We start from the raw sequence: 27,922 nt of genomic DNA, 5'->3' as shown, positions 1-27,922 counted from the left end.
GAGGTAGGGAGGGCAGCATCCAGGACGATGCCCAAGTTGGGCTCAGCTGCTGTGCTAGTTGGCTGCAGTGGTCTCTGTACTCCATACTAAGAAAACTCCAGCCAGGATTTGATCTGAGGGCTACAGAACTGAACCAAAGCACCTCAGAGCTCATAAAAGTCTGCCACCCAAGGGCCAAACCCAGAATTCAGGTGGCTGGACTGTTCAGTATGCAATGGGGAATCCCAGAAGGTTGTAAGCAAGGAGGATGCACTAATAAAACTGCGATTTCAGATACATCCCCTTGGCCTCCATATGAAGGGGGGATTGGGAGGGGAGATTAGGGCTGAGAGTCTAGGAGGTAAGCAGCCAGGGAAGGGCCCAGGCTGTGAGGAAAAGCCTCTGAGAAATATATTCTTCGATTCTAGCTCCCTTCTATCACCTGTTCCCTGACACTGCTCAAAGATTATCTATTCCAAGCCCCCAGTCTATCCTGGAAAAAGGGAGAGCCAGGGAACTGCTGCAGAACACAGGACAAACCAGTGTTGGCCAGTTTCCAGTTTCCTAGCCTACCTGGCTTCAAAGCCAGAACAAAGGCCTCTAGAACCCAGCGAATGTGGTATTGGTAGATCGTTCCAAAGGGAGAGAGAGAGAGAGAGAGAAAGATGGAGGCAGAAACAACTTTCCAAATACTGTTTACTTCACAGAAACCTGGAGGCAGGGAAAGGGTACGTGAAGGTCTAAGACATCAAGCCTAGGAGTGCACGTTGACAACAGCGACATAGAGGGCGAGGGTGCTGAGGGCCAGCAGCCCTGTCACCACTGCTCGGGCCAGCAGTGCTGTCCAGCTGCCCAGGGAACAAAGGTGGACGAAGGTCCTGTAAGGCAACATCACAATGAGGAAAGGAGAATAGATAATCCACCCCCATTTGGACCCAACATCAAACCCCACCCAGCTCACTCCATGACAAAGGCCTTGTAGACGCTAAGGAACATCAGTAGGAGGACTGCTGGCCGAAAAGTGTGGTATAGGTCGTAGCGTGTTATCATCCAGACCTGGGCAGATGCAACGATGTAATGGACCTGCAGGGAGGTGGGAAGTCAGGACCAGGTTTTGGGAAGAGTACAGCCACCAGCAAAAAGGTGTGTGGGAGAACAGGACTTCGTACCAGACTGATGTTGGAGTCGATGCTCATCTGGATGTACTTCCAGTCAAACTCAATGCCCCGGGCTCCAACCCAGAGGGGGATGCAGCTGAGGAAGGCAAAGGGAGGGATTCTCCAGCACCCTCAGCAGCCAGAGTCTGAGCCCCCACCCTCCAGCACCTCCTTAGAACCCAGGTATCCTTTCTTAGGAATCTGGGCTCCAGGCTGCTGCACACACCGGGACATAATGAGCTCGGCGGTGGCCCAGCCCAGGGCAGCAACCATGATCTTGTACTCCCCCTTGCCTGCATTCCGGGACATGACAAGGTTTAGGCCTATCAGGTCTGCCACATCCACGCTGGCCTTCATGAACTCCTGTGGGTCAGGTTGAGGCTTGAGTGAGCACAGGTGCCAGGGGGCCCCACTCCTACACTCCTGCCCCCTCCCTTGTCCCACTCACCCCAATGAAGTCATAGATGCCGCCTTCCCAGGTGGGAAAAAAAGTGGCCAGGAACAGCATCTGAGAAAACAGAAAGATCACTGCAAGGTGAGGGGAATAACCCAGGTGGGATATGCAGGAAATTAGCGTGGGTGTGGAGGGTAGAGCTCTGGGGGTTCAGGGACCCTAGTGGAAAGGGAGCAAGAGGCGGGCAAGATGACAGGATCAGGGGAGACAAGGGGGTAGGGGTCTGAAGTTTGGGTTCCGTGGTGGTCACAGGGGATCGGGTTAGGGAAGGAGGTGCCGGAGCTAGCTATAGCTACCCCGGCAGTGTCAGCAGCACTGTGTGGACCTTGGGGTTAGTTCGCGGCTCCTGCAAGTACAAAACACTCCACCACACAACTGAGTTTTCTCAATTTTACTAAACTGCTATACAGAAGTTGTTTGGAGACCTCGCCCCAAGTTCCGCCCCTTCCAGAGCCCATTTTTTCCAGGGTATTCTCAGGGGGACCCGAGGGCCCTCACCTTGCACAGCTGCACGAATAGGTAGGTGACCCCAGCCTGCACGCACTTCCAGAAGGCGTTGTACTCGGACCTGCAGGAGCGGGCGGTCAGGCTCGGCCCGGGCCCCCGCCCTCCCACCCGCGGCTGCCCCGCACTCACAGGCCGCTGCACTTGTACGTGATGAAGTAGGGGAAGTAGGCCAGGGCGAAGCAGTTCCCAAAGTGGAACAGGGTCATGGCGCCGGCCGCCGGGGCCCGCGGGGCGCGGGTCTCTTCCTCGGCCGGCCTGGTGCCCGAGCACGGGGCTGGCGCCCACCTGCCTCCGCCGCGACCCGCGCGGCCTTCTGGGAGCGAGGCCGGGCCGGCGCCGGCGCGCTGACGTCACGGCCCGCGGCCGGCGCCGGGAGCCTGCGCGGCCCCAGTGCGCCGGCGCGGAGCCAGGTGGGGCGGCGAGGTGTGGTCCCCCCGCGGGCACCGGCGGAGCGCGTTTGAGTGCGGGGCGCGCCGTGACCCCGTAGTGACCGGCGCAGAGACACGGGCGCGACAGTGAGCACTCTGCGTTTTTATTTCACAACTGGGCGCCTTCCTTCTTCGGGGAAGGCGGCAACGGGAGGTACGGGTTCCGGCCCCGGAGCCCAGGGGAACAGAAGAGGGGTCGTCTTGCTTCACCCGTCTCGGCTGAACATGTAGAGGAGCAGGTCCACCACCCGGTGACTGTAGCCGTATTCGTTGTCGTACCTGGGGAGGGAGGAGGCGGGTCAGGGGATTCCTCTCGACCACTCCCGCTCTCCCCCCGCCCCCAATCTCTCGGACTCCTTCCCCCTCACCAGGAAATGAGCTTCACGAAGTTGTCGTTGAGCGCGATGCCGGCGTTGGCATCAAAGATGGACGAGTGGGTATTGCTCACAAAGTCCGTGGAGACAACCTGGGCGTTCGAATTTCAAGATAAAGTGTGGGTCGCCGAGCAAGGACCTCCAGGAGCCCAGGCTCCGACTCTTAGGCACATTGGCCATCCATTCATTTGCAATATCTGGTGGAGCCCTGCTGTGTCCGGGTTCTGGGGACGGCATGAGGAAGGCATACTGGGGCTTTGCCTGCCGGGGGTGGCCAAAGGACTAAGAAGGCGAACACCCTCATGCTGCACCAGTAAACATGACTTCCTGGTAACGATGCGGGCACTCAGAGCGGGCCGGCAGGCAGGCCCTCTCTGAGGGGAGGTGGTCAGGCTGGGTCTGGATGTCTAGGAGCATCTGGTCAACTCAGGCCCTCAGCAGTGCCTGAGGTGGAAGGAGCTACAACACAGAGGCCCTGAGGCCTTGGGCCTTGTGTGGTGTTAAGGCCACAGAGGAAGGTGTTCAGCAGTGGGGGGGGGGGGGGGAATGTGATCTGATTTGCTTAAAACGAGATCGCAGTGGCTGTGTGAGAGTGGACCTATAGGAACTAAAGCACAGAGGCAGCACCAAAGGTGGGTGTACAGAGATGGCATGACGGGAGCAAAGGGATGGTGACATCCTTTCTTCACAGGGAGGCCACCCAGCCATGGCCTGTCCCAAGTAAGCATTGAAAAATGGGAGCCATTGTCTTGTTCACTAAGCATGTATCGAGCGCCTGCTGTGTGCCAGGCCCCGGGAAGATGGCTGGGGCCATGGAGGTGAAAAGATAGTCCCAAAGTCCCTGCTTTCTTGTGCACGTGCTAGCAGTGCCAATAGTGACTATGAAATGAAATTTCAGGTAAGGGAAAGGGCCAGAAAGAGATTATCTTATTGAGGACAGAAATTGACGTAGAGACTCGGAGGTGACGGCAGACTATGTGGCCACCTGGAAGAAGAGCTATCCAGACCACAGGAATAGCAAGTGCAAAGGCCCTGAGGCAGGGACAGCAGACCTTCCCAGCCCTGCAGTCCCTCTCTTGATACATTGTGAGCAGCTCTTTGGCAAGTGGACAATCACATTTCCTCCTCAGACGGCTCCTCCCAGGGTCCCCCTCCTCAGCCCCTACCTCATCCTCGGTGTAGGCAAGGATGCCAGCCATGGGCCCCTTGGCTGCTGCTTTTATGGCATCTTTGATGGCCTTGTATGAGGTAGGCTGGGCCAGGCGGCAGGTCAGGTCCACAACAGATACATCTGGGGTTGGCACCCGGAACGCCATTCCCGTCAGCTTCCTGGAGAATCCCACATTAGGGGTGGGAGTCAGAACCCAGGGACTTTTCTGTCCACCCCTCGTTGTCTCTGCTTTCCCCTCAGTGGACACCTCAAAGATTGGGGGCCAGTCCAGTCCTCCTGGGTGCACCCCCTGACCCTGGTTGTAACTTTCTGCCCTCATACCCGCTGAGGGATGGGATGACTTTGCCCACGGCCTTGGCAGCCCCTGTGGAGGCTGGGATGATGTTCTGGTGGGCACCCCGTCCATCTCTCCAGGCCTTCTTTGATGGCCCGTCCACTGTCTTCTGGGTGGCAGTGTAGGAATGAACTGTGGTCTTGGGAGAGGAAGAGGGCTGAGTTGTTGAGGCCTTCTCCTAAACTCCATGCCTCTTTTTCCCAGGCCTGAGGTTCTAACCCAGGTGTGGAGACTGGTGTGGCCACCACCAGAGACCACAGGAGGGCCACGTGCAGGCCAGGGTCCAGCCTTGTCTGCAAGTTGCACAGTGTTTAAGAGACTTTACCACCTGGCTCCTCCTCCCGAAACCAGTCTCTCCCTTTTACCACCACACACTAAGCAAGTCCTGGGAGGAAGGTGTAGAGTTTCCCTGCCATCCCTCCTGCTCCAGCCCCTCTCCAACTCACCATCAGCCCTTCCACGATCCCAAATCGCTCATGGATGACCTTGGCAAGGGGGGCCAGGCAGTTGGTGGTGCAGGATGCATTGCTGAAACGGCCCAGGTGTGCAAGGGCACCGTGAGGTGAGGCCCAGAGCCAGCACTACCCCCCTCACCTCTCAGTTTATGCACACAGGCCTGGTTTTGTGAAAGTCAGGATGGGGATGAGAGAGATCACTGGGGGTGCCTTCAGGCTGAAGGAGGCACCACAAGTGTGGCCGGAGAAGCTCCCCAAGCATGTTCCCCAGGAGCCGTGCCGTTCTAACAGTCTCAGGGTAATGTTAATGTGATGGTTGTTAAGGCTTTGGGAAGGGAGATGTGAAAGCACCAGGGGGCTATTGGGAGTAGGGGTGAAGAGGGTGAGGCTGGCACGTCCTCTGGGTGCCACCCACACGCTTCAGAGTGTTGCTGCCCGTTACCTGACAATTTTCATGGAGCCAGGGTTATAGTTCGTCTCGTTTACCCCCATGACAATCATGGGCGCGTCCGGTGACGGTGCGCAGATTACCACACGCGTGGCACCTGCCTCAATGTGGTTCTAGAGAAGGAGCACAGATGTCAGGAGGTGCTTCAAATGTCACCCCCCCCACCCACCCAGCCAGCCCCAGGCACCTGTCCCCCACTTACCGAAGTTTCCTCTAACGACAGGTACACACCCGTGGACTCCACCACAAAGGGGCTCCCAACAGACTTCCAGGGGATATCTCTGGGCTGCTTGCTGTGGAGGGTGGCAGCGCTGGAGTCAGTCTTTTGCTGCACGGCCTTGCCTTCACAGTCATGGCCTGCACTGTTCAAAAGGCTGACCAGACACCTTCCTGCCTGGCCTGCAACTGTCTTTTCCCCCCACCCCATACCTAGCTGTCCCCGTGGATTTGATCCTGCTGGTTTTGCCTTTCATCACTAACCCCGCCTTGCGGGCCTCTTTTCTTGACTCTACCCCGCCTGCTATGCCTGGGTCCAAGCTGCCACCTTCCTGACTTAAGCCTCAACGCCCCCAGGGGGGCCATCCCTGACTGCTCCCAGCCAGGTCAGGTCCATTCTACATATGCTGCCCAAAATGTGGGCCCCGGCAGGGTGAGGCCTGCCCCGCCGCTTCCGGTCCCCAGCCCTGACAACCTCCCCACAGCCCTCCTAGTCCCTTGTCCTCCACCGAGAGCCCGGTGCGAGAGGCTGGGCAAGTCTCTAAAGACACTCTCCATCCCTGAGAACGGGTCCCAGGGGAGAACTGAAGCCTGAGGTGGCCCTGGGGCCTGCAGTGACTAGTGGTTTACATTAGAAAGTAGAGGAGATTCTGTTTGCTGTTTGAGCAGCTCACATTTCCACCTGATAGCCAATGTTTGTATTTGAAACATCAGACACCTAGTGTTTGCTGTCTTCTACTTGGCTTTAGCCAAGCAGCGATAAGTGAATAAACCGTATACTGGTTTTTTCTCTTCACGGGGTTTATCACAACAGTGACATTTTCTTCTGCGGTTATTTGTCAGCATCTGTTTTGTCTTCTAGACCACTCTGTGCCACTGAGCCTGCACCCTGTAGAGGGTTTCAGTGTTGGTGGGGGTTTTTTTGTTAACCAATATACACGCCTGCCACATACCCATGTTCTGAGTGCTCTGCCTCATTGAACTCCTTTAACCCTGGCGACCTGAGGAGTAGGCACCTGGGCAGAGGGGAGGAGAGTAGCAGGCAGAGCCGGCTGAGAGGGCAGGCGGGCTGGCCCTGGATGCACTGTGAGAATGGAACAAGCGAACGAACAAGCTGCTTCCCATCTCCCTGGACCGCCACACATGGTTCTCTCCGGTCGTCTGTTCTGTCAGGGTGCGCTTTTCATCATCTGGCCCAACTAGTTCTTCTCTGCTGCCCCCTTTTTCCTGCCTTCCAAGTTGCGGTGGAGAGGGGAGCACTTCATATTCCTCTGCCGTTGCTGAATTGGCATCTCAGGAGACCCCAGCTCCTTTTCTAGGCTGTCACGGGCCCTGCCCTCCTGCCCAGAGGGCTGTTTTGAGGATTCCATTCATTCTTCAAGGAAGTAGAGTCTACCCAGGGCTAGGGCCTGCGTCTGCGGTGCCAAAGCCGTGATGGCGACACAAAGCAAGAGGGCCCTCCCTGCGAGACGACTGTGGCTTTGTGGGAAAACACCCTTCCCAGTGTCCCCCCGCACCTGTTAACTTCGGTCGTACTCCCCACTACTGCTGTGGTGGGTATGATCATCATCCCCAGCAGATACCGTAGGAAACAGGCTAGGACATTTCAGTCTCTTGCCCAAGGTCACCCAGCTAGGAAGGGGTGAAGCGAGGGTAAAACACACAACCCACATGGCTGGTGCCGAGTGCCCGAAGAACATCCACGGTGTAGTGACAAAAGCGGGCGGACAGGGAAGAGCTGCTGGAGTCACCAAGGAAGGCAGCACCTGAGTGCTGGGTGCACACCGAGGGGACAGACGGGATGGGGAAGGCAGGGAGAGTGCCCCAGGTGGCAGGAGCGCCAGGCTGAGCAAGGAAAGGACACGGGATGTCTGAGCAGTGACTGCTGTGCCGGAATTGTGTTAGGGGTTAAGATTCCAAACTTGGCTCAGGCAGCTTATTATACTCAGGGGCTCTCCAGTCCCGCCCCCACCCACCGTCCTGCTCATCCTGCTCGCACCCAGCCCTGAGTGCCTCGTCACCAGCCCTCCTGCCCCCAGGCCTCCTGCCCCGCGCGCATAGACACCGAGGTGCTGGGAGTGGCTGCGGCTGTCTCAAGCGGCAGCAGGGCCAGCTGTGGCTGCTAATTTACATTAGAAAGATAAAGAACGGTTACGCTTTCCCCTTTTATAAATTTTTAAATTTTTTGTTATCTTGAAAGTGTTTATATTTGAAAGCATATTAAATATCTAACATTACTGCTTTTGATTTACAGATTCTAAACATATCTTTCAGTGGCAGGAAGGGTACTGATGTCAGTGTGAACCACGTGAAATGGGTACTAAGGAGTCAGCATTGCCCAGGTGTAAGAGATACTCATTTAGGGTCCCAAGAGGTGGATGGCCGGCTTGGCTGGGATGACATGGAAAGGCAGGGGGGAGCTAAGAGTCCTGGGGGCCCCATCAGGAGCTGGGATTTTATTCATGGGGGAACGGGAAGCCATTGGAAGATTTAAGTAGGGGACTTAATCTTCCTACTTAAAGGAAGTAAGGTGATGTTTTTAAAAGGCGTCCAGGTGATGTTTTTAAAAGGCCTCTGTGGCTGCTCTGTAGGAACCAAGTGGAAGTGGTTGGCTAGGTGGTGATGCCATTTCCTGGGAAGGGAGATGAGTAGGTTTGGGGGTTGAAGGAGAATCAGAAGTTGAGTGTTAAACATCGAGTTGCTCTGCCTGTGAGAAAACATGTAAATGTGTGCTAAATAAAAAGAGTGGGTCAGCTTTCTAGATTAGTGTTTTTACACCATTTTAGGGGCCAGGGACTTCTCAGACCCCTCGAGCCCAGTACCCAGAGGCACGTGCACACACAATTTGGGGGGGGGGTTCCGGGCCCCACACAAGGGGCTGGACTCTCATCTGGTCATCTCTACAGCTCCTGTGTTAATCTGCTGCAGGCATGCATCACACAGCTTCCCTTACCACTGGAAGACGTTGATCTCCTGGTTGTCTATGACCAGCTGTCCGTTCCTGAATTCCACGTTCCCCTTGTACTGGCCATGGGTGGAGTCATATTTAAACATGTACACCTGTGGGAGACAGGATGGCTCCCAGCCTTGAGTGTCAAGGGTGGAGGAGCTGGCAGCCCAAGGGTGTCCCCACCCCGGTGAAGGAGCCACACGGCATCTGGGAGCCTTCCATGGAGCTCTCCCGAGCCCCCTCCCCACTCCAGTCCCACCTTTCCCAGGTCTACCGTCAGCCTGCTGCTCACCATATATTCTGGGTCAATGAGTGGATCATTCACTGCCACCACCTTAATACCCTTCTCCATGCAGGCGCGTAGCACCAGGCGGCCGATGCGTCCAAATCTGTCCAGGGACAAGGGTTGTGGGGGTTGTCCTCAGAATCCTTGCCAGCAGGCAGAGGAGGGGACGGGAGAAAAGGGGATAACAGGAGGTGCACTCTAGGGTACTGGGTGGGACTCAGTCTGGGGAAAGAAGGCAAAGTGCGGCCACTGTCATCTCTTGCCCAGATGTCCTCTTCAGCCTCTTCACTGCTTCTGCTACCCATTCAGCCCATCCCCCATCCCTAATCTTGTAGCTGGATGGATCTTATAGAGCTTAGGTCAAATTATGTCTCATGGCTGGAAAACCTCCATGGCTCTTAATCAGTAAAACCAAATCTGGACTGCTTACCATGGCCTGCCAGGCCCCTACCAGCTTTCCCCTGCTCCCTCCCTCCTTTTCTCCCTTGCTTGCTCCCCACCCAGTGCCAGTGTGCTTCACGCACTGACTTCCTGCCTGTTAGCCCACTGAGCTGCCCCAACCTCAGAACTGGCTACCACTACTCTCTCCAGCCTTACTGTACCCAACTTCCATGCTGTTCATGTCATGCGTCACTGAACTGTCGTGTTCCTGATTCCCACCAGAACGTGAGCCCTCTCAGGGTGCACCCCTGTACCTTCTCCCTGTATTTCTTCAGCCAGGATGGGCAGAATGAGAGCACTGATGGTGAGAAATGGGGAGATGCCTCAGGCAGCAACCAGAGGAAAGGCTGGGCCCTAAGCCTTCAGGAGCGGCTAGGGCCAGGCCTGACTCACCCATTGATGCCCACGGTCAGCTTCCGAACCACAGGGACCTTCTTAGGGGCAGGAGGCGGGGCTTCCTCCTTGACTGGCTCAGGTTTAGGCTCTGGCTCAGGCCGGGGCTCGGGCTGTGGCTCTGGCTCTGCCTCAACCTTGGGCTCAGGCGGGGGTGGTGCTCTGGTCACTGTTGAGGAGGGTGGGGACAATGAGCTGCGCCACCATAGTGGGAGAGAATGAACCCTTTTTGCCACCCAGAACCTGTTGCTGGTTCCAGGCCCCTAGTGGCCAACCACCTAGCCCACTGTTTCCCCAACCCACCTGATCCACAGAATGATCAGGGGGTAGGCTTGCTTAAAATACCAATGCCTGGGGACGCCTGGGTGGCTCAGTTGGTTAAGTGTCAGACGCCTTGGTTTTCAGCTCAGGTCATGATCTCATGGTTTGTAGTTTGAGCTCTGTGTTGCTGTCAGCGCAGAGCCTGCTTGGAATTCTCTCCCTCTCTATTTCTGCCTCTCCCTTGCTTGTTCACATGCACTCTCTCTCTCTCTCTCTCTCTCTCTCTCTCTGAAGATAAACTTAAAAAAAAAAAAGATATGCATGCCAGGGCCTCTCCCCTAGAGATTCTAACTCATTATGCATGTATTTTTAACAATCACTTGGGAGTGATACTGTCTATGCCTCAGTTTCCTCCTCTGTAAAATGAAAATAATAGTACACTCTCAGAGAGTCACTGTGATTAAATGAGATGATATATGTGATGCTTATGATGGAGTCTAGGAGACAGTCCACATACATTAATATTTCAAAGATTATTTCCCAAACGTGTCTGATAATTATGCCAACCCCGTGGTCCCCAAGCTGTTCTGATGGTAAGAATCCCACGGTCGGCCTCTTCCTAGGGAAATCTGATTTAATAGGTCTACACTGAAGCCAAGGACTCCTGATTCTAAAAGCACTCCAGGTGATTCTTATGCTCAGAGTAGTAGGAAATACAGGTGTATCAAAACACGAAACGAATGGAAACCCACTCCAGCTTCCACCTCTCCAAACGTACACGCTCCCACTCCCATACGGCATTTGAAAACCCCTGTGTTTGGGGGTGTGCTCGCTGGGCTACAGATAAGGGTTTGAGGAGAGGAGGGGAGACGTAGAGGCCGCAGTCAGGGGGCCTGGCCGGCAGAGGGTTTCTAGCTGGGAATCAGGCCTGAATGTCAGCCCCTGCTCAGCCACCTGAGTGGTCTTGAGCAAGTGAATGAGCTCTCTGGCCTGTTTCCTGGTGTTGCATCTGCACCTTCTACCTGGGGGCTGCTGTGAAGACTCAGATCTCCAGGCCCAGTAGGTGCTGACCTCAGCAGAGGGAAGAGGTTGCTACCAAGAGTACTTGTGAGGAAAGGAAGAGAGAAGAGGTTGGAGAGGCCCTGGAGGAGGAAGGTGGGTGTTGCTCTTGGCGCCAGAATCAAAGGCACTTGGGAGGTGGTGGGGCTAGGAGCCGTGGGCCAGCTGGCCTGTGGGTCTCCCTGACCTCTACCGGCTGCCGCAGTCCATGTGGTCTGAGTCTGGACTGTGGGTCTCCAGGGGCAATACCAGTTCATGAAGGTTTTAAGAGTTTATTTATTGGTGGCAGTGACCCTGTGGCTTTGGTGACCTAGGATGTTTGCATTCCTGGGGATTCTGCTTCCGCTATCACGAAAGAGGGAGATTCGTTCATCTGGGCTAAGAGTGGGAATCTGAGACCACTCGGCGGCCTTTCGGGAGAAAACTCGGGTGGCTCTCCTCTCCCACCTGCCCCCAGGCTTTCTCTCTCCTCCCCTCCACTCCAGGGGTGGGGTGCGTGGGCTGGAGGGAAGCTCCTGCACTAGGAAGGAAGAGCCTGAAGGAGCTTCAGTGATGAAGCATCACCTGGTAGGTGAAACAAAGGCAACAGGCGCGTGCTCTCCTAATGAAGATGACGCTCCCATTTCCTGGGTGCTGCCATGGGCTAGGTGCCGTGCTGAGCTCTCGCGGCCACCTGCTCGCTGAATGCTGTGAGGCAGGAGCGATAAATCCGCCTCACAGAGGGGAAACCGAGGCCCGAGGTCACGGGGCGAGCGCTGAGCAGACGGGAGGTCCGCAGTGGGCAGCAGCGGATCTGCCCCGCGCAGCTCCTCGGGGGTCCCTCCCACCGCCTCCGGCCCTGGCACCCCGGCCGCGGTCAGTACGGAGGCAGCGGAAGCAGCCGGGGGAATGCCGGTTGCCCTGTGGCAAGACCTGGGTTCATCCGGCTGGAGTGTGGGTGCACCTATGGCTGGGTGCGGTAGGGCTGGCTGCCCAATGGCTCGGAGCAGGGGACTGGGAGTCCCAGCGCTACTATTCTGGTGCTGAGAGACCGAGGGAGGCGGCTCGCGCTCTTCCCTGCCGCTCTGAGTGGGGTCAATAAACACCCTGGTCTCACCGGGTGTTTGTGAGCTTCCGATGAGCGCACGCCTGTAACGTGCTTGGCGCGGCTCTCGCTGTGCACAGGCCGAGGAGGACAAAGCCCACCAACCCCTAAGCGGCCTTTCCGCGCTGGGCGATAAGAGCGTCCCTCCTACGTGAAACCCAGCTGGCTGAGGTTCTTCAGCAACCTGCGGCCGTTCTCAGAAATGCGCCCTCGTAGACGCGGCTCCGCCCCTGTCCCGGCCCCTGCTTCCTTGCTCCCACCGCGCGCTGGCGGCGCCACGGCCGATGGGGGCCGCTATCTGGCCCGCCGCCATCGCTATAGAAACCACTCGGCCAGCTGCGCAGGGGGTAGGGACGGAGGGAAGCGGCTCCGCGGTGGCAGAGTCGCGGGCCAGCGGCGCCGCACCCCGCCTCCTGCCCCCTCCCTCGTGGACACTGGGCGGCGGGCACGCGCGCCGCAGGGGGCTCGGGGCTGCGGGGGCTCCGGCCCGCCCTTTCTCCCGTTCCCCGGGGTCGCCCCGCTGCCTCCCTCACCCGGGCACGGCTGTCGCAGTAGCTGGACAACGGTGACGTTGGTGAGGACGATGTCGCGTTTCGACATGGCCTAAGGTTTCATTGCCTGGTCGCTTCGGGAGCTGCCGGGACGTTACTGCGGTGCGGGGCGCCCAAGCTAGTGGGGTCGGAGCGTCTCGCCGTGACGTCACAGTGCCCGGTGACGTCACAGAGGAGGCGGTGCGAAGTGTGTGACGTCCGCGCGCGTGCACCGCAGCCCCCAGGCCTCCCGACACTGACGTCTAGAATAGAATCCAACTTTTTACACTGGTCCCCAAAGCCCTGGTCTCTCTCTCTCTCTCTCTCTCTCCCTGGGCACACTGGCTGTGTGCTGCTCCTTGACCCTCCTCTGGTTAGTTAGCTGCCTAGCTGCGGTTTGTTTGTTTTTGCCTGGAAAGCCGTGTCCTTGCTCGGCTGCCTCCTGGTTTCCCTCCGGCGCCACCCTTTGAGAGAGGCCCTCCTGACTCCCATCTGAAGTTCTGTCCTGCCTCAATCACTACCGACCATCGCCCTCACCCCCTCAACCCGCCTATCTCCCAGGAAGCTTTGTCCGACTTCGCTCCCTGAGTTAGATGTTCCAGTGCGCAAAACTCCATCGTTATACTCCCTACATTTTTATTTTTCTCACAGCCAATGTCTCTCCCTAAAAATCATCTTGTTTATTCGTTTTCTTGCCGGGTGTCTCTGCCCCCTAGACTCTTGGAGGGCAGAATGCTTGTCTACCTTCACTTTTCTATCCCACTGACTAGAGGAGGGTTTGGCACCTACAGTGCTCACTCAATAAATACCAGAGTGAATACAGAAATATTGCATCCTCACATTTCTTCTGACTCCCAATCTTAAATTTAAGTGACCTCCAAGTCAGATCCTCTCACAGCATCCCATTCTTCTTGTGGCTTTTCACATAGTTTGTCATGATCTAGTTATTAATTTACTTGCTCAATGTATCCCCTGTCGTTCACCATGGGGCCTCCACCACCTAAAACTGTGCCGGGGCAAAGCAGCTTCTGGGACAGATGGACAGATGGCTCCTTTCCTCTAAAGCACTGGGGGTGGGGGCTTGCTTGCACATCTGTGACTCACAGGCAAGGGCCTTCACCTGCAGGGCTAGCTGACACACAGCTGTGACCAAGATTTAGGGAGTGTGGGGGTTTGGGTCAAGAGGGAGTCACCATCTCAGAGAGAGGTGTGGAAGCCAGAAGAGGCAGGATGACACCATAACCTCTTCCTTCCCCAAGCCTTCGTGGGAACTCCGTTTGCCAAGCACCTGCCATGGGACAGGGTGAAGGTGAGCTCTCCTGTTTGGATGCTTCAGGGAAGGGGAACTGAAGATAAATTGGGTGTACAGATGGGGAAATTTCAATGACTCAAGACCAAAATACAGGTATTAATGAAAAGGGGGACAAACTTCGCCTGGGTGGCGCAGTTGGTTAAGCGTCCGACTTCAGCCAGGTCACGATCTCGCGGTCCGTGAGTTCGAGCCCCGCGTCGGGCTCTGGGCTGATGGCTCAGAGCCTGGAGCCTGTTTCCGATTCTGTGTCTCCCTCTCTCTCTGCCCCTCCCCCATTCATGCTCTGTCTCTCTCTGTCCCAAAAATAAATAAACGTTGAAAAGGGGGACAAACTTAACATGTATGATGGGGGCTGTGGAAGATCACCCAAATGAAACCAGGACTGAAGAGGGGCCAGTTTTGTACAACCTTACAATGACACATGTGGAAAGCTAGATGCAATTAAAAATTTTCTTAGAAAATATAAAGGGGTGGGGCACCTAGGTGGCTCAGTCTGTTGAGTGACCGACTTCAGGTCAGGATCTCATGGTTCACAAGTTCGAGCCCTGCGTGGGGCTCTGTGCTGACAGCTCAGAGCCTGGAGCCTGCTTCGGATTCTGTGTCGTCTTCTCTCTCTGCCTCTTCCCTGGTGCGCTCTGTCTCTCTCTCTCTCTTTCTCTCTCTCTCTCTCTCTCTCTCTCTCAAATATAAACATTAAGAAAATATAAAGGATCAACAGTGGTGTAAAAAGAAATGACAAATCTGAGCCGGCCAATAACAAAAGAAGAAACAGAGTTAAGATTTATCCTCCCAAAGGCTGACCCAGATCCAGATGACTTTATGGGCAAGATCTGCTAAAGCAGAGGTTCCTGGATGGCTCAGTCGGTTAGGTGTCAGACTTTGGCTCAGGTCATGATCTCGTGGTTTGTGAGTTCGAGCCCTATTTCAGGCTCTGTGCTGACAGCTCAGAGCCTGGAGCCTGCTTCAGATTCTGTGTCTCCCTCTCTCTCTCTCTCTGCCCCTCCCCCCACTCACACTGTTTCTCTCTCTTTCTCTCTCTCTCTCAAAAATAAACATTAAAAAAATAAGAATAATTAAAGATCTGCCAAAGCCTCAGGAACAAGTGTTCGCCAGCCCATAGGAATGGTTGCAGATCCTAACCAGAGCGGGAAGGCCCTGGGCAGGGCATGTGCTCTCTGAGGCCGTGTGTGTGCTCCCACTGCTCCCTCCCGGGGACCGTTTGCTGTGACGCTGGGCCACAGAAACCTCTTTGACTTGCTTTAGAGAAGCAACAGGGCCACATGACCAAAGCCAACAGAGGACGGCAAAGGAAGGACGACTCCAGGCCAGTCTCTTATGGCGCCAGATGCCAAAGTCCTGAATCAAGTAGTGGCAAATGGAAACGGGACTGAGGAGCACTGGGGCTGCCGGGAGATGGCGGGAAGGGCAGAGAGAGGGGTGGAAGGATACGATGGAGTGCATTTCAAAAGGAGAAACCCCACCTCTCAATCTCAGGGCGGATTAGGATTCTGAAGTTCACCACCCGCCCCTCCCCACTCTGCAATCTCCTGGCACGGGAAACTCCCTCATTTAGGCACTGGACAAGGGCAGAAGAGCCACACCTGAGGTTGCCCAGGGGTTTGGCTTTGTCCCTGGAGCGTGAAACTGGGAGACAGATTTAATGAGTTCAAGCTTGGAGACGTGGCACGGTTTGTCGCCCTCTACAGGAGTGCCTAGAAATGGCAGAAGCCCCTGGGTCTCTGGGCCTGGGCATCAGGACCCCGGGTGGCACCATGGGTCCTCCGAGGGGGGTGGGCCTTTGAACAGAGCTGACAACATGTGCAGATTCTCACCACACCTGGGCACCCACGCACATAACTCTGCCACCCCCGCTCACTCACACCCTGTACATTCCTTCCTGTGAGCCTTCCCACCGGGAATCCCACCTCCACCCCCTCTCTGTCTCTCCCTTTGGCATCAAAACCCAAATCTCTTTCACCCCTACACCCAACTTACCCACACACTGGCTCTCATTCTTCTGGTCTCCGCCTGCCTCTAAACTAGCCCCAGATAACGATGCTGCCACAGACCGACCAGCCACCACCTGCCCTTCCTCCTGGTGACCTTTGTCATGCCCAGGCTAGACTCCCAGCTGTTCCCCTCCAACCCCTGCCACCATGTGAACGCTTGGGGCTTTAGGCTGGGACCGAGGAGGCCCCAGGGGGGAGGAGGGAAGGAAGGATGAGCCCCTGGCCTCCAGCCCAGGTTCTGGCTGACACTCTCTTGCTGCCCCCGGTCTTTGGCCCCTCCCCGTGGCTGCCTCAACCGGCTTTTCAGGAGACACTGCGTCCTGTCCCAATGCATGGCAATCAGTCCTCTGCCCTTGCCCAAGGCCTAGGAAGCAGGAGCCAAGGTTCTGTTATGAGAATGTGTCCTGGCTCCAAAATCTGTAACCCTCCCCAAGGGGCCCTATGCTGCTCTGGGGACCCAGGCACCCCTCTCTCCAGCACCCTCTGAGACTCAGGCTCCCTTAGCAAGCATACTATGTGTACTTACATCACATACTTTTGGGGAGTGCTTCTTTTAATCCATCCACTTGTTTAGCCTGGAAATATTAACTGAACCCCAGGCAATGTTCTAAAAATTGAGGATGTAGCAGTGACCAACACAAAAGCCCTGTCCTCTGGAAGTTTACAATCTGATAGGTGATGTAGACAATATAAAAGATAATTTTGGGTCATGGTAAATACTTATAAAAATAAAAACAAAAGGATGATATCATCCAATATAACTGAGAGACAGCCAGAACCTGGGCTGGCGGCCAGGGGCTCATCCTTCCTTCCCTCCTCCCCCTGGGGCCTCCTCGGTCCCAGCCTAAAGCCCCAAGCGTTCACATGGTGGCAGGGGTTGGAGGGGAACAGCTGGGAGTCTAGCCTGGGCATGACAAAGGTCACCAGAAGGAAGGGCAGGTGGTGGCTGGTCGGTCTGTGGGAAGGTTCTTGTTTTGTTTCATTTTTTGTTTTTAGAAGGCCACATTTGAGTCAAGAGCAGAATAAGGAAGAACCCACCATGTGAAGATCTGAGTTGTGCGTTGCAGACAGGGAAGACAGCAAGTGCAAAGGCCATGGAGGCAGGAATAAACCTGGTGTGTCTGAGGACCAGGGAGAAGACCCATGGGGCTGGGACGCGGTAAGTGTAGGGCAGGGGGCATCTACTGGAACAGTAAGAGCAAGGTCTGATGACTCCTTCAACTCCCTAAGAGTGCTCTCCTTCCCTTGACTGCACCTCCCATCGCCCCAGACTCTCACTACTGGGGAAACTGGATCCTTCCGTCCCCCAAGAGGAGTGAAGAGCCAGGCCTGGGTCGTGAGGATGGGGGTGCTGGAAGGTGGGGTTGGGAGAGAGGAGACCTGGACGGTGGGGGAGGAATGAAAAGAAGGGGTGGTTGGAAGGGAGGCCATCTGGGCTTTGGGGTGGAGGGCCTGAATGGGCAAGAGGCGAAGATGCCACGTGAGTGTTCTCCATTCATGACTCACCCTCTCTTCCTCCTCCTCTTCATTGCTCAACTCAAAGCTCTCTGGGAAATACCTCCCTGACTGGGGACCAAGTCAGTGCCTCACCAGGTAATTGAGTCATGAGGGGTGGAGAAGAGGGAGGGAGGTAGAGGATAAATAGCAGCTTTGCTTCTCTGGCTCCTCTCTGCATCCTCCCCACCCTGCCAACAACATGCACCTTGCCAGTTTGCTCAGCTCCTGCTCCCTCCTACTGCTCTGGGGGGCCCTTCCTGGATGGGCGGCCAATGATGATCCCATTGAGAAGGTCATTGAAGGAATCAACCGAGGGCTGAGCAATGCAGAGAGAGAGGTGGGCAAGGCCCTGGAAGGCATCAATAATGGAATCACTCATGCTGGAAGGGAAGTGGAGAAAGTTTTTAATGGACTTAGCCACATGGGGAGCCAAGCTGGCAAGGAGCTGGACAAGGGCGTCCAGGGGCTCAACAACGGCTTGGACAAAGTAGCCCATGGGATCAACAGTGGCATCGGACAAGCAGGAAAGGAAGCAGAGAAGTTTGTCCATGGGGTCAACAACGCTGCTGGACAGGTTGGGAAGGAGGCAGACAAAGTGATTCAGGGGGTCCATCATGGGGTCAACCAGGCGGGAAGCGAGGCAGGGAGGTTTGGCCAGGGGGCCCACCATACTGCTGGGCAGGCTGGGAATGAGGCGGGGAGGTTTGGCCAGGGGGTCCATCATGGGGTTAACCAGGCTGGGAAGGAGGCAGAGAAGTTTGGTCAGGGGATCCATCATGGGGTCAACCAGGCTGGGAAGGAGGCAGAGAAGTTTGGTCAGGGCATCCATCATGGGGTCAACCAGGCTGGGAAGGAGGCAGAGAAGTTTGGTCAGGGCATCCATCATGGGGTCAACCAGGCTGGGAAGGAGGCAGAGAAGTTTGGTCAGGGGATCCATCATGGGGTCAACCAGGCTGGGAAGGAGGCAGAGAAGTTTGGTCAGGGGATCCATCATGGGGTTAACCAGGCTGGGAAGGAGGCAGAGAAGTTTGGTCAGGGGATCCATCATGGGGTTAACCAGGCTGGGAAGGAGGCAGAGAAGTTTGGTCAGGGCATCCATCATGGGGTCAACCAGGCTGGGAAGGAGGCAGAGAAGTTTGGTCAGGGGATCCATCATGGGGTTAACCAGGCTGGGAAGGAGGCAGAGAAGTTTGGTCAGGGCATCCATCATGGGGTCAACCAGGCTGGGAAGGAGGCAGAGAAGTTTGGTCAGGGCATCCATCATGGGGTCAACCAGGCTGGGAAGGAGGCAGAGAAGTTTGGTCAGGGGGTGCACCATGGGGTCAGCCAGGCTGGGAAGGAGGCAGAGAAGTTTGGTCAGGGGATCCATCATGGGGTCAGCCAGGCTGGGAAGGAGGCAGAGAAGTTTGGTCAGGGGGTCCATCATGGGGTTAACCAGGCTGGGAAGGAGGCAGAGAAGTTTGGTCAGGGGATCCATCATGGGGTCAGCCAGGCTGGGAAGGAGGCAGAGAAGTTTGGTCAGGGCATCCATCATGGGGTTAACCAGGCTGGGAAGGAGGCAGAGAAGTTTGGTCAGGGGGTGCACCATGGGGTCAGCCAGGCTGGGAAGGAGGCAGAGAAGTTTGGTCAGGGGGTACACCATGGGGTCAACCAGGCTGGGAAGGAGGCAGAGAAGTTTGGTCACAATGTCCATTATGCTGCAGGGCAGGCTGGGGGAGAGGGAGACAAAATAGTCCAAGGGGTCCATCCTGGAGTCAACCAGGCTGGGAAGGAGGTGGAGCAGTTTGGCCAGGGAGTCCACCATGGGGCTAATGAGGCCTGGAAGGAGGCAGAGAGGTTTGGCCAGGAGGCCAACTATGCTGCAGGACAGGGTGGGAAAGAGGGAGAGAAAGTGGTCCCAGGGGTCCACCAGGGAGTCAACCAGGCTGGGAAGGAGGTGGAGCACTTTGGCCAGGGCGTCCACCATGCCGTTGAACAGGCCGGAAAGGAGGCAGACAAAGTGGTCCAAGGGGTCCACGATGGGGTCAACCAGGCCGGGAAGGAGGCAGAGAAATTTGGTCAAGGGGTCAACCACGCTGCCGGCCAGGCTGGAAAGGAAGCGGAGAAACTTGGCCAAGGTGTCCACCATGCTGCTGGCCAGGCCGGGAAGGAGGTGGACAGGTTGCAGCAGAATGTTCATAATGGGGTCAACCAAGCCGGCAAGGAGGCCAACAAGCTGCTGAATGTAGGTGAACAGGGGTGGGGAACTGGGGAGAAGGGGCTGGGGGGAGGGAAAGTTAAACCCTTGGGACATTTGGGTAGTCCATGTAGCCTGGGTTTGGTGAAAGAAGCTTGGGCAGCTCCATGGCCACGCTCCCTCTCTGGGCTCAGCTGGTCAGATGGATCAAACCACCTCATGGCAAAGCCCTGTATCAGACAGCGTGAAAGGGGCCCAGCCCCACCTTCAGGGAGCTGCCCTCCCAGTTGAGGGGGTGTAAAGAGAGGCACACGAAGCCTCTCCTGGGGAACAGGAAGTGGTTACTGGGCCAAGATCTGTGGCAGTGCAAACAGAATGAGTGTTGAGAAAACCCAGAGCATCAGAGGAAGCATGGGGAATGGCTTCTGGAGACAAGCCCTTTTCTGCTTCATTTTCATAACAAGCCTCTGAGGTAGGCAGGGTGAGGGTGCTGACTCCCTGATTCTCAGATAAGGAAATGGAAGCTCACTGAGGTTTTCAGGGGACTTGCCAAGGTCCTGTGGCTAGCACTCAGCAGAACGGGCACCAAGGAGGGGGCATGGGGACCAGAAGGCTGACCCCTGCCTGCCTCAATTCCCCACGCTCCAATCTCCACGAAGAATCTTTAGGACACCATCTTGAGGACTGGCCCAGACCTCGACCTTGAAGCCGACAGCCACATCGGCTGCCAGGCAGGGACCCAGGGGTGGGTGGGGAGGAAGGGACTCTGCAGAAAGTATACGGGGTGGAGGGGTGGGCTCTGGGTCAGACAGCAGTCTTCGTTGGGAGGAGGTCAGGAGGGGGAGGTTTGTTGTGGGATTCAAGGCTGACCACAGCAGCAGAGGCACTGCTGAGTATCTGGGGATAAGATTAGGACAGGGATCAACCCAAGTTAGGGATCAGGTCAGAGGGGGTAGAGCCAAGGTCGGGCTGAGGTCACACTAGGGTCCGTGTGGGTTCTCTGGGTTCCCTTTCCAGTCAGGGCCTTCTCAGCAACAGGGCGTTCAGTGAAATAAGAGGGAATTGGGGAAGACTAGTCAGGAGGGGGCAGACATCCTTCCAGGCTTTTCTTCTCATCTCACAGAATTCCCACAGCAACATGGGCTCTGGGTTTTCCTTCTGGACAGTGAGGGGGCAGGGGGTTAGCCTATGCCTCCCAACCCGGCCCCTGCTACAGGGCAGCAGGTCAGTGGTGGAAGATGAACTTGGAACCCCTCAAGGGCTGACGGGTTATAATGACAGTCTGGGCTTCATCCACAGGGCACTCATCCAGGCGTTTCCACCGGCCAGCACGGAGGGGGCGCAACCACAACATTAACATCTGGAGTAAGTCTCCCAAGCAGCACGAGGGAGGGGAGGCCCCGCTGGGGAGGGCGGTGGGGCACGTGCTGGTGACCAACCCTCTTGTCCTTGAATTCCAGGCCTCGGTCAACAAGGCCTTCCTCAACTTTCCAGCTCTGTGGCAGGTGAGTGCCCACGTAGCTTCTACATTGTGCTCTTGGCCTCTGGAGACATAGTCACATCCCTTCCCACTGCCCGTTCACAGACAATGTCGCGGTGGACAGACTCTCAGCCTTGCAGAGGCCATCCATTCAACCTGTTTCCCAGCTCTGGCCTTCCCTTCCTTTGCCTGCTCTGTGTCCCTCACCCCCTCTTCTGGCTGCTTTCCATTCCCGTGGAGGTGGACATAAGCTGGCAAAACAGACTCACGGGGGGCCAGCGGGGGAGGCACTGCCGAAACCCTCCCCTCTCTGTGCCCAATACTTCTCACCAGCTTTCCTCCCTCAATGCACTGTGAGTCCCTCTGCTGCCCAGCCTCTGCTGCCTTACAGCCATATGCCGGTGGGAGGCGGGGGGAGCCTGCCGCTCTGTCCATTGCCTGGCTGATAGGCGTCCCCTCGCCCCCCAGTATAAAGGCTCCCGTGGGACCCTGCTCCCTACTCTGGGCCCAAAGCAAAGTCCTAGCTCTTCTCTTTGCAATTAGTACCTGAGCCGCAAGAGACTGGGGCATACGGATGAGGGTGGGAACAGTCCCAAGGCACACCCTTGTTTATTCCTGGGCCGTGGGGGTGGCAGGGGATCCTCTGAGGCAAAACAGATGAGGCCCCTGGGCTCCCACAGAGGCCCCTGGCACCTCTGCCTGGGAGGGCTGGCTCCCTATTCTTCCTGAATCTAGGAGTCTAGGACATAAGCAAGTCCGAGGTCAGAGAAGCTAGTGTCAATGTCCCTCTCATTTTCTAGGGGGCTGAGGACAGAGGCCTTGGTCCCCTCAGGGCCGCGTTCCCTGCATTCACTCCCTCTCTCCTCTCTTCCAGAGCGTCATCGCCATCATTCCCTAAACTGATGCACTGGCCTTACTCAGCAGACTGACTTTCCTGTTGTCATACTAGCTGACAGGACCTGGAGGAGCTGGGGGTGGGGGGACAGATCTCCTGAGTCTCGCAAGGGGTCTGTACTGGGATTTGTGAATAAATACGACGCGCTTTTACTCTCATCATGGTCCGCCGTGGTCCCCGAGGAGGGGTTGGTTGAGGGGAGGGGGGAGGATTCTCTTTTCTCTTCTTGCTACTTTGCTGAAGGAGCTGGGGGGGGGTGGTGGTGACACACAGCGGGGCTGAGCTGGAGAAGTCGTCGGGCTGGTCAGATGCAAGAGGGCACTCAGAGGGAGGAGCCATGCCTCGCTGGCGTGCAGCATCACGCATGCTCAGCACTGAGAGGAGCATCCGGGAGGAAAAAGCGGGCAGTGGGGGAGGAAGCACGAGGAAGAGAGTGGTGGGAACCTAGTGCAGCCCCAGGGAGTGGCGTCCTCATTGGGAGGTGTGGCCCGGAAGGAATAACAAGGACAACTTGTATTTATTGTGCATTGCTGGGCTCCCTGCTGGGTGCGTGACCTCACTAGGTAAGAGGTTCTGCTATGGCCCCTTTTACTAGAGAAGCACATGGAGGCTCCCGCAGGCTAAGAAACATGGCCAAGGTCACATAGGAAGTGGAGGAGAAACAAGAGCTACAAAGCATGTTCTGAAAATAGTCTTTTCCTGTTTGGCACCCGTGTGTGTCAGGGGGTGGGGTGGGGGGCATCCGTGCAAAGGAGAGAGGGAGGAGTTGCGTGTGGGAGATGCTTGCACGGGGAGGAGGACCAAAGGCTCAGGTGGCAGGCACACCGATGACAGGAGGGCGGGCCTCTTTACAAGACCTGAACCGTGACGCGGAAGGCCTGGCTTTCGGATGTGCGGTAGCAGCTACTGCTTACTAAGCACTTACTAGGTTCCAGTACTGTGTGAAGAGCTAGAACCATTTAAGCCTCTCACAACCCAAAGGCAGAAGTCCTCTTGTGATGCCCATTGTGTGGATGAGAAAACGGAGGCTCAGCGGGGCCAGGGCCTTGGCTGTCTCTTGATAGAACCTGACCTTTCCAAATTGCCTGGAAAGTCTCCAGAATGCACTGGCCTGGGTGCTGGGACAACTGCGCTCCTCTTAGGATCAGATGCCCGCGGGCAGCTTCCTTTCCTTCCAGGGCCCAGAATTTCCTTCTATATGAAGGGGGGCGGGGCATCTGCAGGGGAGGATTGCAAACATGGCTTCCAGCTCCAAAATTCCATCACTTGTGGGGCCAAAAATTAGAGACAAAAATTGCCCTTGGGGAATTTACAGGCTTCCTGGGGGATACAAGGCATATAAACAGAATATGAAAACAAATACAAAGCAATGCCTCGGTGAGAACTAAACGCCACACCAGGAGGGGCGGGGCCTGCATGGTGACCTTCCTGACCCTTCTGGTTAACTGCATTTTTCCGGATTTGCAGAATACCATCATTTTTATCACATAGGGTCCTTCCCTTCCCCGGCGATATTTTGATTTGAAAATATTTCAAATGTAAAGTTTTTTTTTTTTTTTTTTTTTGAGTGAGAGAGTGTGAGCTGGGGAGAGCGGCAGAGGGAGAGAGAAAGAGAATGTTAAAAAAAAATTTTTTTTTAATGTTTATTATTTATTTTAGAGAGAGAGAGACAGAATGTGAGCCAGGAGGGGCAGAGAGAGAGGGAGACACAGAATCCAAAGCAGGTTCCAGGCTCTGAGCTGCCAGCACAGAGCCTGATGCAGGGCTGGAACTCACAAACTGTGAGATCATGACCTGAGCCAAAGTCGGATGCCCAACTGACTGAACTACCCAGGCGCCCCCCCCCCCCCCCCACACACACACACGCACAGAGGATCTTAAACAGTCTTCATGCTCAGCTGGGGCCTGACGTGGGGCTTGTTGCCATGACCCTGGGATCATGGCCTGAGGCAAAATCAAGTCTGATGCTCAACCAACTGAGCCACCCAGGTGCCCCCAAGATGAAAGAATTTTATAGTGAATACCTGTGTACGTGCCTGGCCAGCTCGGTTGGTGGAGCATGCGACTCTTGATTTCGGGGTTGTGAGTTCAGGCCCCCCACACCGGGTGTGGAGCCTACTTAAAATAGTTTTAAAAAAGCATAAATTCATTTTACTCTGATTGCTTTCTGACACATCCATCTGTCACATATCTATCCATCTAGCCACACATCAATATGATTTTTTAAAATGTTTATTTTTGAGAGACAGAGCGCAAGTGAGCAGAGGAGGGTCAGAGAGAGAGGGGGACAGAGGACCTGAAGCGGGGTCCGTGCTGACAGCAGAGAGCCCGATGTGAGACTCAAACTCACGAACAGAGAAGCGTGCGTTCATATGACACATCTACTGAGGGTCTTCTCTGTGCTGGAGCTCGTTTCATACACACTGGAGGAGTCCCTTCTGGAAAGGGCATATTCAAGGGCATCATTCTTTCCTAAAGGCAAAGCTCTCAGTGCTCTTATTTGTATGGGTCCTGAAGGTGCCAGGGATATGGGATAATCATGTGCGTGGGAAGTGTCAATCCCGAGAGGCTTCTGGGAAACAAGGGCTTCTCAGGTTTCGAAGAGGCATGGCTCACCTCAGCCTCGGCCTCGGGGCCTGGAGTGCATTCCCTCTGCTGGGAATATTCTCTGTGGCCCTCCCGTCCCCTGCGTTGGCTCCTCCTTACCCTTCAGGTCTCAGCTACCTCGGCCACACAAGTCACCTTTGTTAACGCTCTCTCGTGGCTCACCGATCTCCTCTTCATAGTGCTTGTGTAACCACAGTGTGTAATTACATGTCTACTCGTCTGACGTCCGTTCCCCCCAGACTGACATGTTCGAGAGGAGAGGTGGAGCCCAGGCACCAGTGGCCGGCATCTGGTAGGGGGGAGGCTACGGCCTCGAGCAGACTTGGTTTCCCTCTCGGCCATGGAACAAGTGGGGGCCGGAACGAGGCTCCTGAGACAGGCAGGTGGAGGCAGGCTAGGGGGTGAGGAGAGGAGAGGCCGGTTTCTGCAGACGGGGAAGAACAGGGAGGGGAGCTTGGGCGGGACCCTCACAGCCCTCTTTTACTGGGTGCTGACTCCGGCTGTGCCGAGAGCTCACCCACATGATTCATCCCGCGCTCGCAAGCGGCCACGTGAGGCAGGTACCGTGATGGTCCCCCTCCCGGACCGAGGCCACCCAGCTGGTAAGTGGCAGTGGCCTGGCTCCTAGTCAAGAGCGTCTCCTTGCTGGTGGTCGCTGCTCGCCAGGTGGCCTGCTTCCCGGGGACCCTTGGGGAGGAGGAGGGGACTACTTCAAAATAAGTCCTTTTAAAAATTAAGTTTCTTTCTTTTTTTAAATTTCTTTTTCTTTTCTCTTTTTTTTTAAAGTTTATTTATTTTGAGGGGAAGAGAGTGCAAGCATGGGAGGGGCAGGGAGAGAGAGAGAGAGAGAGGGAAAGAGAGAATCCCAAGCAGGCTCCACACTGTCAGCTCAGAGCCCTACCTGGGGCTCAATCCTTGAACCGTGAGATCATGACCTGAGCTGAAATCAAGAGCTAGACGCTTTTTTTTTGAGAGGGCACAAGTGACTGAGGGGCAGGGGGACTGGAGAGAGAGAGACTCCCACGAGGGGCAGAGAGAGAGAGAGGGAGAGAGAGAAGTGGGGCTCACCCAAAGTGGGGCTCGAGCTCACCTGATGTGGGACTTGCACTCACCAACCGTGAGATCGTGATCTGAGCTGAAGTCAGATACTTAACGACCGAGCCACCCAGACACCCCTCTTTTTTTTAGAGAGAGAAAGGGAGAGAGCGTGTGAGCAGAGGAGAGGGGTAGAGGGAGAGAGAGAATGAGAATCTTAAGCAGGCTTCACGCTCAGTGCGGACCCCAATGTGGGGCTCAATCCCACGACCCTGGGACCATGACCTGAGAAATTAAGACTCATGAAATTCATGAAATTCATGACCCATGAAATTAAGAGTTGGACACTCATTCGACTGAGCCACCCAGATGCGCCTAAAATTAAGTGTCTGCTTTGGGCCATTTCAGGAGGTGCGTGTGTGCCTGTGTATGTGTCTCAAAGTTAAAGTGCCAAGAGAATATTCCAACATCAACATGCCCCACGCTAGCAAGAACACATCTTGCATTCACCTCAGCCTCACGTTCCTGCCTCTTCCAGACAAGGAAACCGCTGCACAGGTGGGTGAAGATCACAGCTAATAAGGGGCGGGCTTAGGATTTGCAGCTAGTCTCCAGGATAGGTGCTGTGCACAGGCAAGCCAGTCAGATGCCAGTCTGAGGCTCAGGACACCACAGAGATGCCACCCAGACCCAGGGCTTCATCTCCTCTTTCTACTGGAGTCCAGCTTCCGTCCTCCCCCCCGCAGCCTCCTTCCTGGTCTCTGTCCCCACATCCTGCCCCCTGTCCCCCAGAGGGACCCCGTTAACACCAAGTCAGACCCCAGCCTTCCTCAGTCAAAACCCTCCGCTGTTTCTACCTCATTCAGAGTCAAAGTCCTCACCATGGTCCACGAATCCTCACTATCCGGGCTGGTTTCTCTTTGACTTCAACTCTTCCCACTTCCCCCTTGCTCTAGCCACAATGGTCCTCAAATGGAGTAAGCAGGCTCCTGCCTCAGGGCCTTTGCACTGCTGTCTCTCTGCTTGGGATACTCTAGTCCCAGACATCCTCATGGCTCGCTCTCTCACTTCCTTTGGGTGTCAGTTCATAGGTCACATCTCTCAGAGCCTTTCCTGAAATGCTCCCTCTGTCTTCTCTAGTCCCTCACCCCACCGTAGTCTCCTCCACTGGTGCTCACCACCCGATGTGTTTATTGTCCCACCTCCTCACAACGAATGGGAGCTCCCTGAGGAGACAGATTTAGATGATCTCCTTCCACCCTGAATCCCCTGCGCCTAGAACAGCTGTAACACACAGTAGGTACTCAATAAGGACTTAGTGAATGAATGAAGTAGTGACTTAGAGAGGACCCGCAATCAGAAGGTCCTGGACATGAGGTCGGGCGTGTCGGATTTGCGGATGTGATGAGGTACAAGAGCAAAGGAGGCTTGGTGACGTAGGAGAAAAAGCTGTTTGGAGTCAGACAGACCTGGGTCAAATTCGGACAGCCCCATTTTGCCATGATCCTTTCTCAAATACGCTATTAGGGGTGTGTTTACCAGCCCTGGGCCTCAGTTACCTCACCTGCAAAATGGGAATAATGCCCATCCCCCACGGTGGTGATAAGACGTAAGTGAGATTGTGCACGTGGAGGCACTCGGGTTTCTATTTGGTTCACAACAGGTTCTTTCATAAATATGCCTTTAGACGGTGTCAGGTGGCTTCTCTGGCCCAGAGATGTCTGAAGGTAGTTTTCCCCAGCAGGTAGAACATGGGACTGCATGGGAGAAATTTAGGTGGTTCATGAACATGGCTTTGAATAAGTCTGAACCGCACAGTGAGAGACGTACCCTTTTCTCACTTTTCTCCGAAGCTTTCTGATTATGTTAAAGAGGAAGGCTCAATTTCTGTGTTGGCGTTCCTTGACCTCCCTCATACTTGCTAATCTCCTCTTTTATTTTGTTTTTTAATGTTTATTTATTTATTTTGAGAGAGAGAGAGAGAAAGCAGGGGAGGGGCAGAGAGAGGGTGGGGGGGCATCCCAAACAGGCTCCATGCTGTTAGCGCAGAGCCTGATGCAGGGCTGAACCGTGAGATCATGACCCGAGTGGAGATCGAGTTGGACGCTTAACCAACTGAGCCGCCCTGGTGCCCCGCTAATCTCCTTTCTTAACAAAGGACGAGCCGGAGCTGCAGCCAGCTACAATGTAACACCACTGTTTGCTTCTCACCCTGTTTTCTGGTACTCTCTGTCTATGGGTAAGCGATCCTGTCTTTCCTCCTACAGAAGCGACATATAATACACTTAAGAAAGTAAGCTGGCTTAAGGAAAAATATCAGTAATAGAGCTAGGATGGAGGGCGGATACATGCCACTGTGAGGGTGGCGTCCCAGGAGGGAAGTG

At 55.5% G+C, this 27,922-nt stretch overlaps 3 protein-coding genes across 5 annotated transcripts; 1 reads left to right on the top strand and 2 right to left on the bottom strand.

The window, feature by feature from the left end:
* Positions 1-658: 658 nt before the first annotated feature.
* TMEM147 (transmembrane protein 147) lies at positions 659-2,436 on the bottom strand. The gene is made up of 7 exons (XM_027044842.2): positions 2,227-2,436; positions 2,089-2,158; positions 1,585-1,644; positions 1,363-1,499; positions 1,149-1,233; positions 941-1,062; positions 659-857 (listed from the first exon to the last, which is right to left on the bottom strand). The coding sequence occupies exons 1-7, from the start codon at positions 2,301-2,303 to the stop codon at positions 734-736; spliced, it is 675 nt and encodes a 224-aa protein (XP_026900643.1). The 5' UTR covers positions 2,304-2,436; the 3' UTR covers positions 659-733.
* A 177-nt stretch (positions 2,437-2,613) lies between these two features.
* On the bottom strand, positions 2,614-12,698 carry GAPDHS (glyceraldehyde-3-phosphate dehydrogenase, spermatogenic). Its single transcript, XM_027044821.2, has 11 exons — positions 12,531-12,698; positions 9,594-9,762; positions 8,766-8,862; positions 8,477-8,583; positions 5,510-5,600; positions 5,302-5,420; positions 4,851-4,932; positions 4,392-4,543; positions 4,066-4,228; positions 2,894-2,991; positions 2,614-2,804 (listed from the first exon to the last, which is right to left on the bottom strand). Exons 1-11 carry the CDS (start codon positions 12,595-12,597, stop codon positions 2,732-2,734), a joined length of 1,218 nt encoding a protein of 405 aa, XP_026900622.1. The 5' UTR covers positions 12,598-12,698; the 3' UTR covers positions 2,614-2,731.
* A 4,791-nt stretch (positions 12,699-17,489) lies between these two features.
* SBSN (suprabasin) lies at positions 17,490-22,054 on the top strand. Of its 3 annotated transcripts, none has more exons than XM_053210023.1 (5): positions 17,490-18,081; positions 18,298-19,569; positions 20,821-20,886; positions 20,982-21,026; positions 21,876-21,971. In XM_053210023.1, exons 1-5 carry the CDS (start codon positions 17,545-17,547, stop codon positions 21,897-21,899), a joined length of 1,944 nt encoding a protein of 647 aa, XP_053065998.1. In that variant the 5' UTR covers positions 17,490-17,544; the 3' UTR covers positions 21,900-21,971. The 3 variants fall into 3 exon arrangements, with proteins under 3 accessions (XP_053065998.1, XP_053065997.1, XP_053065996.1); XM_053210022.1 differs by having other exon boundaries at positions 17,496-17,832; positions 19,324-19,569; positions 21,876-22,054; XM_053210021.1 differs by having other exon boundaries at positions 17,497-17,919; positions 19,324-19,569; positions 21,876-22,054.
* Positions 22,055-27,922: the final 5,868 nt, after the last annotated feature.

The sequence above is a fragment of the Acinonyx jubatus genome, chromosome E2 (genome assembly GCF_027475565.1).
Source record: "Acinonyx jubatus isolate Ajub_Pintada_27869175 chromosome E2, VMU_Ajub_asm_v1.0, whole genome shotgun sequence".
In the NCBI taxonomy this organism is placed as follows: Eukaryota; Metazoa; Chordata; class Mammalia; order Carnivora; family Felidae; genus Acinonyx; species Acinonyx jubatus.
The sequence above is the reverse complement of the archived record's forward strand: the minus strand, read 5'-3'. Positions and strand labels throughout refer to the sequence as shown.

What these genes read in the sequence shown, in the direction of transcription:
- TMEM147 (XM_027044842.2), bottom strand. Translation starts at nt 2,303, where the DNA reads ATGACCCTGTTCCACTTTGGGAACTGCTTCGCCCTGGCCTACTTCCCC. An exon ending in TATTCGTGCAGCTGTGCAAG is followed by an intron (nt 1,645 to 2,088) that starts GTGAGGGCCCTC and finishes CTGTTTTCTCAG; the next exon opens with ATGCTGTTCCTGGCCACTTT. An exon ending in TACAAGGCCTTTGTCATGGA is followed by an intron (nt 858 to 940) that starts GTGAGCTGGGTG and finishes GTTGCCTTACAG; the next exon opens with GACCTTCGTCCACCTTTGTT.
- GAPDHS (XM_027044821.2), bottom strand. Translation starts at nt 12,597, where the DNA reads ATGTCGAAACGCGACATCGTCCTCACCAACGTCACCGTTGTCCAGCTA. An exon ending in TTGCCTACACCGAGGATGAG is followed by an intron (nt 2,992 to 4,065) that starts GTAGGGGCTGAG and finishes TCGAACGCCCAG; the next exon opens with GTTGTCTCCACGGACTTTGT. An exon ending in TTCGTGAAGCTCATTTCCTG is followed by an intron (nt 2,805 to 2,893) that starts GTGAGGGGGAAG and finishes CTCCCTCCCCAG; the next exon opens with GTACGACAACGAATACGGCT.
- SBSN (XM_053210023.1), top strand. Translation starts at nt 17,545, where the DNA reads ATGCACCTTGCCAGTTTGCTCAGCTCCTGCTCCCTCCTACTGCTCTGG. An exon ending in AGGCCAACAAGCTGCTGAAT is followed by an intron (nt 19,570 to 20,820) that starts GTAGGTGAACAG and finishes CTTCATCCACAG; the next exon opens with GGCACTCATCCAGGCGTTTC. An exon ending in CCACAACATTAACATCTGGA is followed by an intron (nt 20,887 to 20,981) that starts GTAAGTCTCCCA and finishes CTTGAATTCCAG; the next exon opens with GCCTCGGTCAACAAGGCCTT.